General features: G+C 39.2%; 1 protein-coding gene across 2 annotated transcripts in view; it reads left to right on the forward strand.

Annotated features, from left to right (window-relative positions):
• Nucleotides 1-15688, forward strand: part of CLIC5 (chloride intracellular channel 5) — a 225463-nt gene that overhangs the window by 164333 nt on the left and 45442 nt on the right. For both annotated transcript variants that reach the window (XM_020993875.2, XM_020993879.2), the window contains one exon: nt 8501-8607. In XM_020993875.2, coding sequence (XP_020849534.1) covers nt 8501-8607 — 107 coding nt within the window. The remainder of the gene's footprint in view (nt 1-8500; nt 8608-15688) is intronic.

Below are 15688 nucleotides of genomic sequence, written 5' to 3' on the forward strand. Positions count from 1 at the left end.
ACCAGCGTGTTCCATAAATAAAGAAAATGATAGCTATCAGAACAGGTTTTGATGGATCAGGCTGATGGATAAGAAGACTACTGAGGGGTACAGGTCAGCTGAAGGTTATAGAAAAGGGTGCCAAGGAAGGAAGAAAAGGGTACAGAAAGGGGCATCTGGAGGCAGAGAGACTTCAGCAGCCACACAGTTTTACTTGCTTCACTATTAATGGTGAAATACACCATCTGTGGTATACTGGTAATGTTTAACAAACAGCTTTCAAAAAATGTAAACATAGCATAATGTACATAAGTATATAACTTTCAAGTTTAATATGCATTATTAGGGGCAGCTAGGTGGTGCAGTGGATAGAGTGCTGGTCTGAAGTCAGGAAAACTCATCTTCTGAACTCAAATCCGGCCTCAGACACTTACTAGCTAGGTGACCCTAGGCAAGTCACTTAACTCTGTTTGCCTCAGTTTCCTCATCTGTAAAATAAGTTGGAAAAGTAAATGGCAAACCACTCCAGTTTCTTTGCCAAGAAAACCCCAAGTGGGGTCACAAAGAGTGGGACATGATTGAATAATAACAAAATGCATTGTTAACATTTCCCTCATCATTTTCTTATCGACAAAAAAACAAATCAAGTGCTCATTTATGGCATTTGTTGATTTTTCAAGTTGTAAATGCTCACACTGAAAATTTAATAATTGACTCTTTTGAGCCAGTTCAAGTTGGCTCCAACACATGCTTGGGTATAGTAGAAAGAGCACTAGATTTGGAGACAGGAGTTGAGATTGAATTTTGGCTGTGCAATGAAATTGTCTCGCCTCTCTAAAATGATAGGGTTAACCTATCCTATTGAACCTATTCCTCTTGTTGAAGATATTTATAGGTGGGAGTGCCACAGATTCAGACCAGTCCATCCTTCCTGTGTGAGTTGAATCTTCTTCCCTCCTTTTCCTTCTTCCCCTCTTCATGCCCTGTTTGGAGGGGGAGGAGGCGCTGAAAGCCTAATTTACAGGGCCTGGACAATAAGTTTTGTGTTGAGTTTTATTAAGGGAAGTAGGGTGCTCAGCCCTTCTCGGCCTCTAGCTTGGTGCAACAGAAACGCTGTGTTCCCTCCAGCAGCTCCGAGCAAGACAGGCTGGGTGTCTGTGATTTCATACGTGAGGGTGCTCTATTTCTGAGCTCTTGTCTTCATTTTTCACTTCAAGATTTACTCTTTGGGTCTTTTGGACATCACATTTGGTTGAGGGGCTAAAAAGAGGACTTGCTTGGCCTTTGGTTAGCTTTGCAGATGTCCACAACAGAAAGAAATATATGGGGACCTGCCCAGGGTGTGCTGGTAAATATTTAACAACTGGCTCTATTCCCCCCCTAAAATGTATCTATGAAACACTTTGAAATTTAATCAACATTGTTAATATTTTCTGCCAACACTTTCTCAAGGCTAGATGCTCACCAAAACAATAGATCAACCCTCAGGCCTAGAATCATAGAAATCTGAGTTCAGATCTGGCCTCAGACACACTGAGCTATGCAGCCCTGGGTAAGTCACTTAATCTCTATTTGCCTTGGTTTTCTTCTCTGTAAAATGGGTCAGATGAGATAATAATTGTAAAGCAATTAGCATAGTGCCTGGCACATAATAAGGGCTATATAAATATATTAGCTGTTATTATTATTAATTTCCTAGTTGTAAATGCTGACACTGAAAATTTAACAGTTGGTGCTCAATCCTAAGCCTGCATCTACAAAGTATCACAGGACTCTTTATCTTATGTCAATCAACCAATTAAGAAACATTTATTAAGTACTTGTTATTATGCCAGGCACTGTGCTTACTTGTCCTCAAAGAGCTTACATTTTATCAGTGGGCACAGCACATACACCGCACCCTAATGCACATACACACAGACATACACACACTCATGCACAAAGTGTGGTAAAACCTTTTACAGAGTTTGCTAATATAGCAGGCAAGTGAAAGTGTCATACATTCTGTGTGTGTGTGTGTGTGTGTGTGTGTGTGTGTGTGTGTGTGTGTATGTAAAAGAGAGAGGCAGAGGATGAGTGAGTGTATAAACACATCTATCTATGCTTAGGTCTCTCACTATACATTAGCTAAGAATACATGAGTTTTAGAGTGGAAAGACATAAACACAGGTGCCAAGGAGCCAGAGAGTGGCATGGTACAGTGTAAAGATTTTGTTCCAGATTTGGAGCTTAGATGACCTGGGTTTAAATCCCAGCTATCACTTTTAACTGTGTGACCTAGGGCAAGTCATTAACCTCTCCAGACTTCAGTTCCCTCATCTGTAAATGAGAGGATTGAACTAGATGGATTCTGAGGTTCTAAGCTCTGTATCTATGACCCCATGCTCTCATGAGGTACTTTTTAACCTCGAAATTTTTCATCCTAAGCCTTAAGTCATACCTGCACACTCAGTATGTCCAATGACGTGATCACCATGTCTGCACATAGACACATCTGTTGGCACTCAGTACCACCAAGGCATGCCTGTCTACTGGCAGGAAGGCTTTCCCTGTCAGTATAACATTGCAGGGTAGTTCCTGTTCATTCACTCGTTGATAGAGAGACTGGTGGCAGGCACTGTGATCCCTCAGCTCAAAGAGGTTATCACTTGAATTGTCCATGACTCTGTCTTCCTGTCACAGTGTGATTGGTTGACAGGACTGTAAGAGCCCAAAAGTACCATTTTTGATGCGTCCGACCATCTTAGAAAGTTGTGCCATACATAGGATTTAGAACTGGAAGGGACTTTTGAGGCCCACCAGAGCGGGCATCTTCCTTATTGTAGAGATGAGAATCCTGGACCCCACATTGGCTAAGTGACTTGCTCTAGGTCAACGTGGGTAATAAGTGATAGAGTTGAGATATGAGTCTAAATTCTTTAACTCCAAATTGCATATTCTTTCCACCAGACCATTTGCCCTCTCCATATTATAGGATATCCTGAACTGCTCTTTAGTATAAGTTACAAATTTTTTCCTATTATCTACCTTGTGCTAAATGTAAGTGTATCCTAAAATTGTGTTGTTAGTAAGAAAACAATGAAAAGGATAGAAATGAAGAAAGCAGTTGATAATAAAAATATACCTAAGATATTTTTATTTGAATGAAAAAGTCTTTTACAATTTTTCATAATAAATATTTTGTTCAGAATTTTCATTAATTTTTTCATTCATATTTTTTAAGAGAAATCTCATTTTAAGGGGTAAGTCTTGTATTGAAAGGAAATTTTAGATCCAGATCAGTATAGTAAGCCAACCAGTCCAAAGCTCCTCTTGCTAGCATTTGAGGAGAATTAGTTGAAATGTTATGGTAGACATAAAAATCACTCTAAGATGTGGCACCGAGGACCTCTTTAAATCACAGCTGCCTAGGAATTTCCTGTACTGCCTAGGTCTTTATATGAATTTTGTGTTCCTTACCTGAGGTCAAGGGCTCTGATCAGAGGCTCAGGAGAGAACTGTCTTTTTCTTATACCTTTGGGAGAGGGATCCAGTTGTGGGGGCTTGCTGCTTGCATGTATTTTCAGAGACAGGTGGTCACTAGGGGTAGTCTCCAATTAATTGATGTTCGTTAAATGCTCCCCTCCATACATAACATTCAATTTCTGTTCTCTGTGTCTTTGTCCATGCTATCCCCCATACCTGGAATGTTCTCCCTTCCCTCCTCCACCTCTTATAATTCTTCATTCCTTCTAAGGCTCACTTCAGCTGCCTACAGGAATTCTTTTCTGACTGACTCCCATGACTGTTAGTCCTCTCCAGACTTCCACACCCTCCCCCACGCCCACAATTATTTTGTATATTTTACAATTTTCTTATCTGGGTACAACTTACGTTAGTGAAAAACCACCAGCCAGGTTAACTATTAGTGACTCTAATTTCCAAGGAAGGGTTTTTTTTTTAAACTTTAAAATATCAGCTTGCATCAATCAAAAAAATATTATTGATCATTGTGCTAGGTGCTTTTGGAGACTACATAGGTGCATAAGATATCCCTGCTTTTGAGGAGTTTGCAATCTAGTCAATTAAATAGAAGATAAGCCAAATACATATGAAAAGATACTAAGTGGCATATATACTAATAATAATTGGAGAGCATCATGAGAAATATAATGGATAATTTTGATTACATTTAGTTAAAAAGTTTCTGTACAACAAAACTCATGAAGCCAAAATTAGTAGAAAAGGACGACATTGGGAAAAAATTTTTATTAGAGAAATGCAAATTGAAATTGCTCTGAAGTACCACTTCATACCTATCAAACTAATTAACATGAAAGAAAAGGAAAATGACAAGTGCTGGAGGGGATGTGGAAAAATAGGGACACTCATGCACTGTTGGTTTAATTGGGAGCTCGTCCAACCATTCTGGAGAATAATTTGGAATTATGCCCAAAGAGGGCTGTAAAACTGTGCATATTCTTTGGCCCAGCAATACTACTAGTAGGTCTGTGTCCCAAAGAGATCAAAGGAAAATGAAAAGGATCTGTATATAAAAAAAAGTTTATAGCAACTATTTTTGTGGTAGCAAAGAACTGAAAACTGAAGGGATGTCCGTCAATTGGGAAATGACTGATCAAGTTGTGTATGTGATTTTGACGGAATGCTATTGTGCTTTAAGAAATGACAAGGGTGATGATTTCAGAAAAACCTGGGAAGACCTATATGAATTGATGCAGAGTGAGGTGAGCAGAACCAAGAGATCATTGTGCACAGTAACAGCAATATTGTAACAGTGACCAACTATGAAAGACTTGGCTAATCTGATCAAGACAATGATCCAAGACAATTCCAAAAGACTCATGATAAAAAAATGATATCTGCCTCCAGAGAGAGAACTGAGTCTTGAGCACAAATTGAAGTATAATTTTTTCACTTTCTCTCTATTTCTTTTTTTTTTTTAACAACATGGCTAACATGGGAACATGATTTCACCTGTAGAGTTGATTTCATATTGTTTACCTTCTCAGTGGGTGGGGGAGGAGCCAAAGGAGAGAAATAATTTGGAATTCAAAATTTTTTTTAAAAGTGCTAAAAATAAATGATACATTAAAATAAAATTTGCAAAGTGAGAAAATACAAAGAATAGCTGACATTTATGTTCTGCTTGCTATATGACAAATACCATGCTTTACAATTATTATCTCATTTGATCCTCAAGACAACCTTGAGAGGTAGGGGCTATTATCCCCACTTTACAGATGAGGGAACTGAGGCAAACAGTGGTGAAGTGACTTCTCCAGGTCACACAGCTAGTAAGCGTCTTAAGCAGGATTCAGATTCAGATATCCTAACATTAAATACAGTGCTCTGTTCATTACAAGATAGAGAAGACAAACTGAGAAGTGAGCAGCAACACACATAGAACCTAAGGTAACTAACACTCAGCTGTCCAGCCCTGCAGAGCTGAGGACATCTTTTACTGAATCCAGCTGGTCACTTTGCTCCAAGTGCCTGAGGACTAGATCTTCCTGCTTTATGGTTCTGGTCCTTCCTCATTGTAGGGATTTTAAATCCCACCCAGAGATGGGGCTGAGGAACTGTTTTCAGTAAATAAGTGGTGTAAGCATAGCTTGGGAGATAAAGAGGGTGATTTCAACAAATATGTAAAAATGAGTAAATGTAGTGACTACCACAACAGCAGTAATACTAATATTCTATTAGAGTCCCATACTAATACTTCGGTAGTGCAGGGGGGCAACCCTGGGTTGTTTTTTTCTCTTTTTTGGCTAGGCAGTGGGGTTAAAGTGACTTGCCCAGGGTCACACAGCTAGTAAACGTTATGTGTCTGAGGCCGGATTTGAACTCGGGTTCTCTTGAGTCCAGGGCCAGTGTTGTATTCACTGTACCACCTAGCTGCCTTGTACCCTCAGTTCTTAAAGACCATGACCCTGGAGCAAGTGTTTTGGTGAAGTGTACCGAGGTGGGTAGCTTTTAGGTATGGATCAAGTGAAAGGCTGTGTCAATCTCCAGTCCATCAGCCAGTGAACAGGCTTACATGAAGTGCCTTTTATTGTTTCTATTCAGTCATTTTCAGGCATGACCAACTCTTAATGACCTCATATGGGGTTTTCTTGGCAAAGACAGTAGAGTGGTTTGCCATTTCCCTCTCCCGCTCACTTGACAGATGAGGAAACTGAGGCAAATAGGCTTAAGTGACTTGCCCAGGGTCACCCAGCTAGTAAGTGTCTGAGGTTGGATTTGAACTCGGGTCTTCCTGACTCTAGGCCCAGCACTCTATCTGTTGCATCATCTACCTGCCCATGAAGGGTGGCATATGTGTGCATTTCACTATGCTAAGCATTGGAGATACAAAGAAATGAAAAAACACAGTTCCTGCTCCCAAGAAGCTCATAATAAAATGGAAGGGAGGAGAACACATCATGCAAATGACTATGTACACTCGAGGTGTATATACACATATATGTATATATATATGTGTATGTATATGTATATATGTGTGCATGCATACATACATATATAGCATAAATGGAGAAAGAATTATTGACTATAAGTCTACTGCAATAGTCCAGGCATGACGTGTTGAGGATCTCCACCAGGGTGGTGGCTATGTAAATGAAGATGAGGAGATGTCTAAAGGAGATTGTGAATGTAGAAATTATATAGCACCTGACAATAGTTGGAGTCAAGATGAATATGAGGTTGTAGGCCTATGTGATGGGAGGATGGTAGTATCCTTGAAGGTAGTAAGGAAGTTCAGAAAAGAGGAGAGTTTGAAGGGTGAGAGAGAGGATAATGAGTTTTCAACATGTTGAGTTTGAAATTTTTACTCCAGTTCATGATGTCTGAGAGGCAGACAGTAATAAGAGTCAGGAGAGAGGTTAGGCCTGGATGAGTAGATCTAAAAATTATCTTGTGTAATGGATGATAGGTGAATCATGGGGGCTGATGAGATTACCAAATGAAATAGTATAGAAGGAGAAGAGAAGGCTCAGGGCAAACCCTTGGCAGAGACCTATGGTTGGTGAGCATGACCTGGAGGAAGCCAAGGATACTGAGGAGTGGTCAGGCAGGAAGGAAGAAAACTAGGAAAGGATGATGCCATGAAAACCTGGAGAGGAGAGAGTATCCAGGAGAAAATGGTGATTGATGATGTCAAAGGCTGCAGAGAGGCTAATAAGGTTAAGGACTGAGAAAAGACCATTGGGTTTTGCAGTTAAGAGATGACTGGTAGCTTTGGAGACAGTAATTTTAGTCAAATGATGAGGTTGGAAGCTAGCCTGAAGAGGGTTTAGAAGAGTGGGGGAAGAGGAAATAGAGACATTTAGTGAAGGTGGCTTAGTTACCAAAGGAGTTAGGTTACTAAAAGGAGAGGACAGCTAGGTGGTGCTGCAGCGGATAGAGTTTGGAGTCAAGAAAGATTCATCTTCTGAGTTCAAATCTGGTCTTAGACACTTGCTAGCTGTGTGATCCCGGGCAAGTCATTTAATCCTGTTTGCCTCAATTTCCTCATCTGTAAAATGAGCTGGAGAAGGAAATGGCAAAACACTCCAGTATCTTTGTCAAGAAAATCCCAAGTGGGGTCATGAAGAGTCAGACATAACTGGAAAATAAAATGACTTATGGGCCATGGGCATGTTTGTAGGAAGCAAGGAAGCAGCCAGTAGATAGGGAGACACTGAAGATGAATGAGAGAGTGGGGCTGATAAAAAGAATGATCTGTTGGAGAAGACAGAATGGAAAGGGATCCAAGGGTCCATGGAGAGTGTTTTGCTTTGGCAAGGTGGAGATCCACAGGTCTTCATGTGAGACTGGGGTGGAAATGAAGGGGAAAAACATCTGAATGATGTGAGATAAGGGGAAGTGGAAAAGAAGCAATCATTGGCCAATGGCCTCAATTGTTTTCAATGAAGTATTGAGGCGAAGCTTCCAACTCAGGAGGTAGGGGAAATAGACACTGAGGAAGGCTGGAGGAGGAGAGATAAAAAGGTTTATCATCTTTTCTTCCCTGGCTCTCAGTTTCCTCCTCTCCAACATCAGGCTTCTAAAGTCTTATCCAGTTCTGACCTTCTACATCCTTTGCTCCAACATTCTATATTTTAAATTCTTTTCTAGCTCTGACATTCTATGCTGTGATTTTACATTTTGTTTTCCGAGTCCCCTCTGGCTTTGACATCCTAGGTTTCTAAGAAATAACTCTAATGGGCTACTTTGTAAATTTTTTTTCCCCTTGGAATAAAAATTCTACCATCATCAGCTCCTACTCAGGCTACAAACCATGAGTTCAGATACCAGTTTCACCACAATCTGCCATTTCACCCTGGACAAATCTCTTTGTACCGCCGTCTCTCAGCTATGGCTAGCCCCATCATCTCATCTATTACAAATCCAGTTTGGGAATAGAAAAACAATTTTAAAGCAATATGCTGGTCCAAAGTGCTGAACAACATTGATTCTGATAATTGTGTCTCCTTCCTTTCATCAGAAACCACCATTTACGGTCCCATCCTCTTCATTCCAGGTACCCCAAACTGGCTGCTAAACACAGGGAATCCAACACAGCTGGGATTGACATCTTCTCCAAGTTTTCTGCATACATTAAGAACACAAAGCAACAAGATAATGCCTGTGAGTAACACCCAGACACGGGACCCTTGTGTCCTACATGCATCACACCATCTTTGTTTCTACCCATCACCATTTGTGAAAACTACAGCCGAGTGTCATCTGGTATGATGGCTCCTCTTTGCTTGCGCTCACTCACACCATTGCCACAGACAAGGAAGTTATTAGTAAAACCCTGCTGGGCATACTCCAACCTTATTTTTAAAATTGCTAAACTTGAAAGAGAGATGTAGTTTGGTTCTTGGGTGTCTATTATTTCATAGTAAAGTTAAAACAGGCTAAGGGTTCTCAGATTCTGATGCAGCTAAATTAGTAAGCTTGCTTATATTCCAGAGAACATAGTTTGGAGAAGCCCATTTTGCTTTCTTTATGATCTCTTACTTTTAGGATAATAGTTTAAACCTGGAAGAGACCTTAGAGGTTATCTAGCTCAGCAGTTCTCAAACTTTTTTGGTCTTGGGAATCCTTTGCTCTTTTAAAAACTATTGATAACCCCAAAGAGTTTTTTGTTTATGTTTATCTGTCAACATTTACCATATTAGAAATGAAAACTGGTGAGTTTTAAAATATTTGTTACATTAATTGATAAATTCATTTAAAAATAATAGTAAGCCCATTGCATGTTAAAACAAATAACATGTTTTTATTAAAAATAACTTTATTTTCCAAAACAGAAAAAATGGTGAGAAGAGTGACATTGTTTATATTTTCATAAATGTAAATTTAAAATTGTTTTTATACCATTGTGCATAAGTCAACCCAATTGTTAAGGGATCAACTATAAGATTAGAAAGTTATTCCACACTGAGTATTTTAGCACCACTTGTGTTTGTAGCCAAGCATTCATGTCTAAGCTGTTTGATTATTAATGGTTCTGATAACAGACCAATACAAGCAAAATATCAAATCTAGCCGTGTCTGTAGATTCATTCATTGGTAAGGCAATGTAACAGTTGTTACAGATGAGATGTTAACTCAATCTTCTTGTAGCTGTATCTTTAATTCACAGCTCATGTAGCCTCTCCAAAACTCTACTGCATACTCATGAGAGCATGAAAAGAAAAAAAGTACATAATATCTTACTACTATCATGAAATTAGTTTTGATCTTACTGACACTTTGAAATGGGTTTCAGAGAATCCCAGAGGGGCCTTGGACCATGCTTTTTTTTCCTTTTTTTTTCTTTTTGGCAGTTGGGATTAAGTGACTTGCCTGGGGTCACACAGCTAATAAGGTATGTGAGGCTGGATTTGAACTCAGGTCCTTCTGCCACCTACCTGCCCCAGACCACACTTTTTAAGAGCTACTGATATAGTCCAATTCAGTTTTCTATTTATTTTCTTTGTTTTATAGGTGAGGGACTTAATTATAGAGGTGTCTTCAGGATAAAACAAAAAATATAAGCACTGACAGTTTTAAGTTTAATGTGTATTATTAAATTCTCTCTATCACTTTCTTAAATTTAGACAATCAACAAAATAGTAAGTCAAGCCCTGATTTTGTAGCCTTTGCTTATTTCTAAGGTGTAAATGTTCACACTGAAAATTGAACAGTCGTGCTTTTGAGAGCCTGTACAAGCTGGCTCCAGCACACTGTTGGACTTGAAGCCCAGAATGGTTATGACTGGCTGAAGGTGGCTCAAGGTAGTAAGAATAGCAGACCTGCGATTTGAGCCCAGGCCTTCAAACTCCAAATTCATTATATCATATGTCATGTATTCAGAGTTTCTTGGCAGGGCTGATAAACTCTCATGACATGAGAGGTAAAAGCAGGAAAAAATGCTAAGACCCTTGGTTTCTACTCTCAGCTCCTTGGCTAATGCAATAGCTAAAGACCTCTCAAACTAAAAGGTAGTCCAGTGGATACTGCACTGGTCTTAGAATCAGAAAGATTCATCTTTATGAGTTCAAATCTGACCCCAGACACACAGGTGTATGACTCCGAGCAAGTCACTTAATTTGTCTTCCTCAGTTTCTTCATCTGTAAAATGAGCTACAGAATTAAATGGCAAATCATTCCAGTATCTTTGCCAAGAAAACCCCAGATAAATCATGGAATGTCAGACATGACTGAAATGACTCAACCCGTAGAGACATCCCTTTGCTTCTCTTGGTTTGAATTTAACATCTGTCTGTACTATCTAGAACAGGGCTTCTTAAACTATGATATTTGTCTGGAATGTGGCTGGGTCTGTCACTTAATAGTTGTGTGACTTTGGGAAAATTTTCTGTCTCTCTCTGAACCTTAATTTCCTCACCTGTAAAATGAGCCTGTTGAATTAGATCATCTCTGAGCTCCCTTCCATGTATAAGAAGTCTACAGGCTCATTTTTATTTTCATACCTGGTTATAGTTTCCTTCCTTCATTTCTTCCTAATGGATTTATTCTTTTATCCCATCCTGTCCCCAGGGAAATGCTCAGTGGGAGAGCATTTTGGCACAATCAATTAGCAAATATTTATTGACTGCCTATTATGTGCAAAGAAAGCATTGTGTCATATTCAAGGAAGTGCAGGACACTGTCCCTCAAGGAACTCACAATGTAATTAGAGGGAAGTGATCTGTGTTCATAAGAAGATAAGTCACAATACCAGGCAATCTATGATAAGTATCAATGAATGGTAACTATAGACACTGAGTGCTATAGGAGTGTAGGATGAAGCACTAGGCTGGAGTGGTCAGGAAAGGCCTACTAGATTTGGGAATATTTGAGCTTGTCCCTGATGCTAGGATTTAGAAAAGTACAGAGCTGTGATGTCCAAGAGCCAACTTTTACTGACTCGGAACTGAGTTGTTAACTGAGCTGTTAAAGTTGTTAAATTTATGCCTTGGAAATCTGCAAACACTGTAAATCGAGGCTTGATTTATTGTTTCATTGATTATCTAGACTTGAGAAGATGGAGAAAACGTTAATAATGAGATTCAAGTATGCCATGTGTACATATATATATGTATATCTATATACGTCTCTACATACAATGTGTATATATTTGTTATACATTATATATGTATTTAATGTTTATATACATACACACATACATGCGAACCATTTGTTAAACATTTACTAGCACACCTCTGAGGGACCTGAATACCGAGACAGAGGAATCTGCATTAGGAGAGGCATAGGAATAGGAATGCACAGGGTAGGGGATAGTGAATTGACCTGTCTGGCTAGACCTAAAGGGTTTTCAAGGACAGTGGTGGCAAATAATGCATAATTTAAAAAAATTGTTGACTCCTCATGAGTCAAACATTTGGGATTTTCATGGCAAAGATACTGGAGTGTTTTGCCATTTCCTTCTCCAGCTCATTTTACAGATGAGGTAACTGAGACAAACAGGGTTAAGTGACTTGGCCAGGATCACACAGCTAGTGACGTCTGAGGCAGGATTCAAACTCAGGTCTTCTTGACTCCAAATCTGGCCCTGTATCTTTCTATACACTGTCTAGCTTGTACAGTGGCACAAGTCAATTGACACCTGAGTGACTGTCAGATAATTGGTACAGATAATAAATGCCTTAGGAGTTTGGAGGGCTTGGGGCAGAGAAAGCTAGTCAGGGAAAACTTAATGGCAGGAGCCCTGAAGGATTTGGATTCAGGTAGATACAAAGGAAGACAGAAAGTGGAAATTGGAATGAGAGTGTGAAGAAAAACCTAGAAGTGAGGATGCAAAGGCTGGGGTAAACTGGTTTGGACAAAACAAAGAAAGTGTTTTGGAAAGTGGGAAGTAGGAGATAAGATTGCAAAGATAAGGTGGGGCTAAATTTGAATGCCAGTAAGATATTTGACTTTGTCCTCCAGGCCAGGGAGAGCTTTTTGTGTAATGGACCCTTTTAATAAGTCTGGTGAAACCTATGGACTCAAAATAATATCTTTAAATAATTAAAGGAAATGCTAAATTATAGTTAGAGGTAATTAAAAATAAAGATGTATTTTGTTTTTCCCCATCTAAATTCATGGACCCTCTGAGTTTGATCCTACATTAAAAACCCTTGCTTTGGATAGGTTCCCAAAGCAGGTAATACTACCCCTTGGTGGGTGCTAGAATGATGAGGGGGTGGTGGTAGTAGCCTTGGGTACAACTAGGGGGCCTTTAATAAAAATAAGGGGACGATGGAAGCATAAGGAAAGAAGAAAAGAAAATTTTGAAAAACTATTCATATGTGCTTTATCTGTTGTGTAGCAGAGTTAAAATTGGAGTGATTACATTGTTTCCCAAATAAATGCACGAAATGCGAGTTATAACTGATCAGTGGTCAAATCTGCCGACAGGTCTTAACAAACAAGTGATGGCAGCCAAGTGTGTTGCGCATTGTGGGAAAGTCTAGCATGCATTAGCAGGAGTATGTGCATGTAATGACTTGCTTACAATATGATACTATACAGTCACATGATACAATATTGCATCATCAAAATTTCAATGCTTGGAAAAACCTAGAAACTTACAATAAATTATTAAATTTAAGATGTGTCATTTAAAAAATCATATATTTTTTGAAATGATGCAAATTTAAAAAAAAACAGCAACTGTTAAAGGCTTAAAGAAAGTAAATTTCCAGGGGGGTGCTGAGTAATTTTTTTAAATGGGGCATAGGCCAAATAAGTTTGGGAACCTCTGCTAGGCCATAGGAAGTCATTAAAGGTTTTTGAGCGAGGAATTGGCTTATCAAATGGTATTTTGGGAAGATTAGATTGTGATGTGTAATATGGATTCAGAGGCAATGTGGTAGAGTGAAAAGAGTATTGGTCTTGGAGTCAGAAGACCCGAGTTTGAGTCCCAGATTTGCTATTAACTCTGTGACCCTGGACAAGACTTCTTTACTTCATTGGTAAAACGAGCTAACAATACCCAAACTATGTACATTACAGGTTTGTCGTGAGGAACTCCTGTGCAGTTGTTTTTCAGTTGTCTCTGATTCTTCGTGACTGTATTTGGGGATTTCTTGGCAAAGGTACTGGAGTGGTTTTCCATTTCCTCCTCCAGTGGGTTAAGGCAAACAGATTTGCCCGGGGTCACACAGCTAGTGAGTGTCTGAGGCTGGATTTGAACTCAGGTCTTCCTGACTCCAGGCCCAGTGCTATATCCACTGAACCATTGACTGCCTCTTGTAATTTTCTTTAGAGATTAGGAAATTAACACAGAGAGTTTAAGAAACTTGCCCAAAGTGATACAGCTGACAAAGTGACAATCACTCTTCTGCTCAAAGACTTTTTTCAATGACTCATTATCTCATGATGAATTCAATTTGAGCTCCTCATGCTGGCATTAAAGGCTATCTCTGTGCTGATATGAGATTCTTTTTTTTTTTTTTTTTGCCATTTCTGCCTCTACTCATGTTGTTATCTCTATGGGCAGTGTCCTCCTTTCAACCTCTCTTGTAATTCTAGGCAGTGTTGAAGCTTAGATCACATTCCACCTAATTAATGATGCTTTCCCTTGATACCCCTAACTGGTGGCAATATTGTAATGCCCACAGCGCTTCCTTTGTACCTACATTTATCATATATATCCTGTTTGGTTTTAGCGTTATTTGTATATTTGTCTTATTTTTTCCTGCTTCATTCCCTACTAGACTCTATGAGATGATTTCTTTAATTCATTCAGCAACTACCTGTGTTTTAGGAATATAAATTTAGCAGCAATGTGGGGTTAAAAAGAGGAGGAATTAGAAAGAGAGACTGGAGTCAGGGGGACCAATTAGGAGGGTTTTGCAAAAGTCCAAGTGAAAAGTGATGATAGGGTGATAGGTATGAGACTAGAGAGAAAAGATCTCTCACACTCGTGAGGGATGTTGTGGTAGAATCCAGAAGACTTGGGAGCTGATTATAGGCAGGTGAGTTGTTGTTATTGCTATTTTTGTTGTTATTGTTCCTTCATTCTCAAAGAAGACCGATGGTACCACGAGGGTGATGTCTTAACTTGCCAATGGACTAGATTTAAGTGAGGCCTCAAGCCTCACTGTCTCCTCCTGAGTCATCAAAGTCCAGTGGCAAGGCATAAATCAAGATGACCGGCTGTGTTCTAGGATGTAGTGGGTGACCTTTACCTTTCTAAATTCAGGACTTTCCTCTCTCAGATTGAGGCAGAGGAGTGAAAGAGAAGGGGGAGGGTAGAAAATGACTTCAAGGTTGGGAACCTGGATAACTAAGCATATCTTATTCATCCTTGTATCTACTACATTCCTTGGCATAGTGCTTTGTAAGAGGTGCTTAATAAATGTTCATTGTATGAATTTCTTACTGTCTTTCTTCTCTTATCACATGCTCTTTGTCTGTAATATTTTGCTTTTACCTTTTGATTTTAGCTGTTTCTACCCTAAATTCACTTTAAAAAATTTTTTCTATGTATTCTTTTGCAGCTGGGAATATGTATTTTGCTCTTCAGAGCTGTTAGCTGTATTCCTTCCTTTGAGAGTGTGTATATGTATATATATGTACATGTACATATATGTGTACATGTACATACATATGTGTATATGTGTATATGGTGTTCCAAAAGTCGACTTTTGGGACACCTTGTGTATACATATGTGTGTATAAGTAAGTATATGCTACCAGGGATAGGGAACCTGTGGCCTTGAGGCCACATCTGGCCCTCTAGATCCTCAAGTGTGGCCCTTTGACTGAATCCAAACTTCACAGAACAAATATCCTTAATAAAGGGATTTGTTCTGTAAAACTTAGACTCATTCAAAAGGCTGCATCCAAAGACCTAGAAGGCCACATGTGGTCTTGAGGCAGCAGGTTCCCCACTCCTGTATCTCTTAAGATCCTTTGCTATGGGTATCTAAATACGCATTCTTCAGTCTTCTGTCTTATAAATTAATTCTTTGTATTTGGCTCATAAGTCAGATTTTTGTTCATTTTCAACCCCTTTCCAGGGATATAGTTAATCATCCTCCCCTCTAATCCCAAACATACACACACATCCTTTCTCATTGTAGACAGAAAAGATATAGACAGGAAAGATAGTCCTAAATAACTTGTTCCTTTCATAGTTCTTCTGGAGGACTTCTCTATTCATACATTTGGTCTTCTCCCCTCTTCAGTTCACATCCACGATAATTCATCTTCCAATACTGAT

This window comes from Phascolarctos cinereus, unplaced genomic scaffold (assembly GCF_003287225.1).
Source record: "Phascolarctos cinereus isolate Bilbo 61053 unplaced genomic scaffold, phaCin_HiC Scaffold_5;HRSCAF=322, whole genome shotgun sequence".
Classification (NCBI taxonomy): Eukaryota; Metazoa; Chordata; class Mammalia; order Diprotodontia; family Phascolarctidae; genus Phascolarctos; species Phascolarctos cinereus.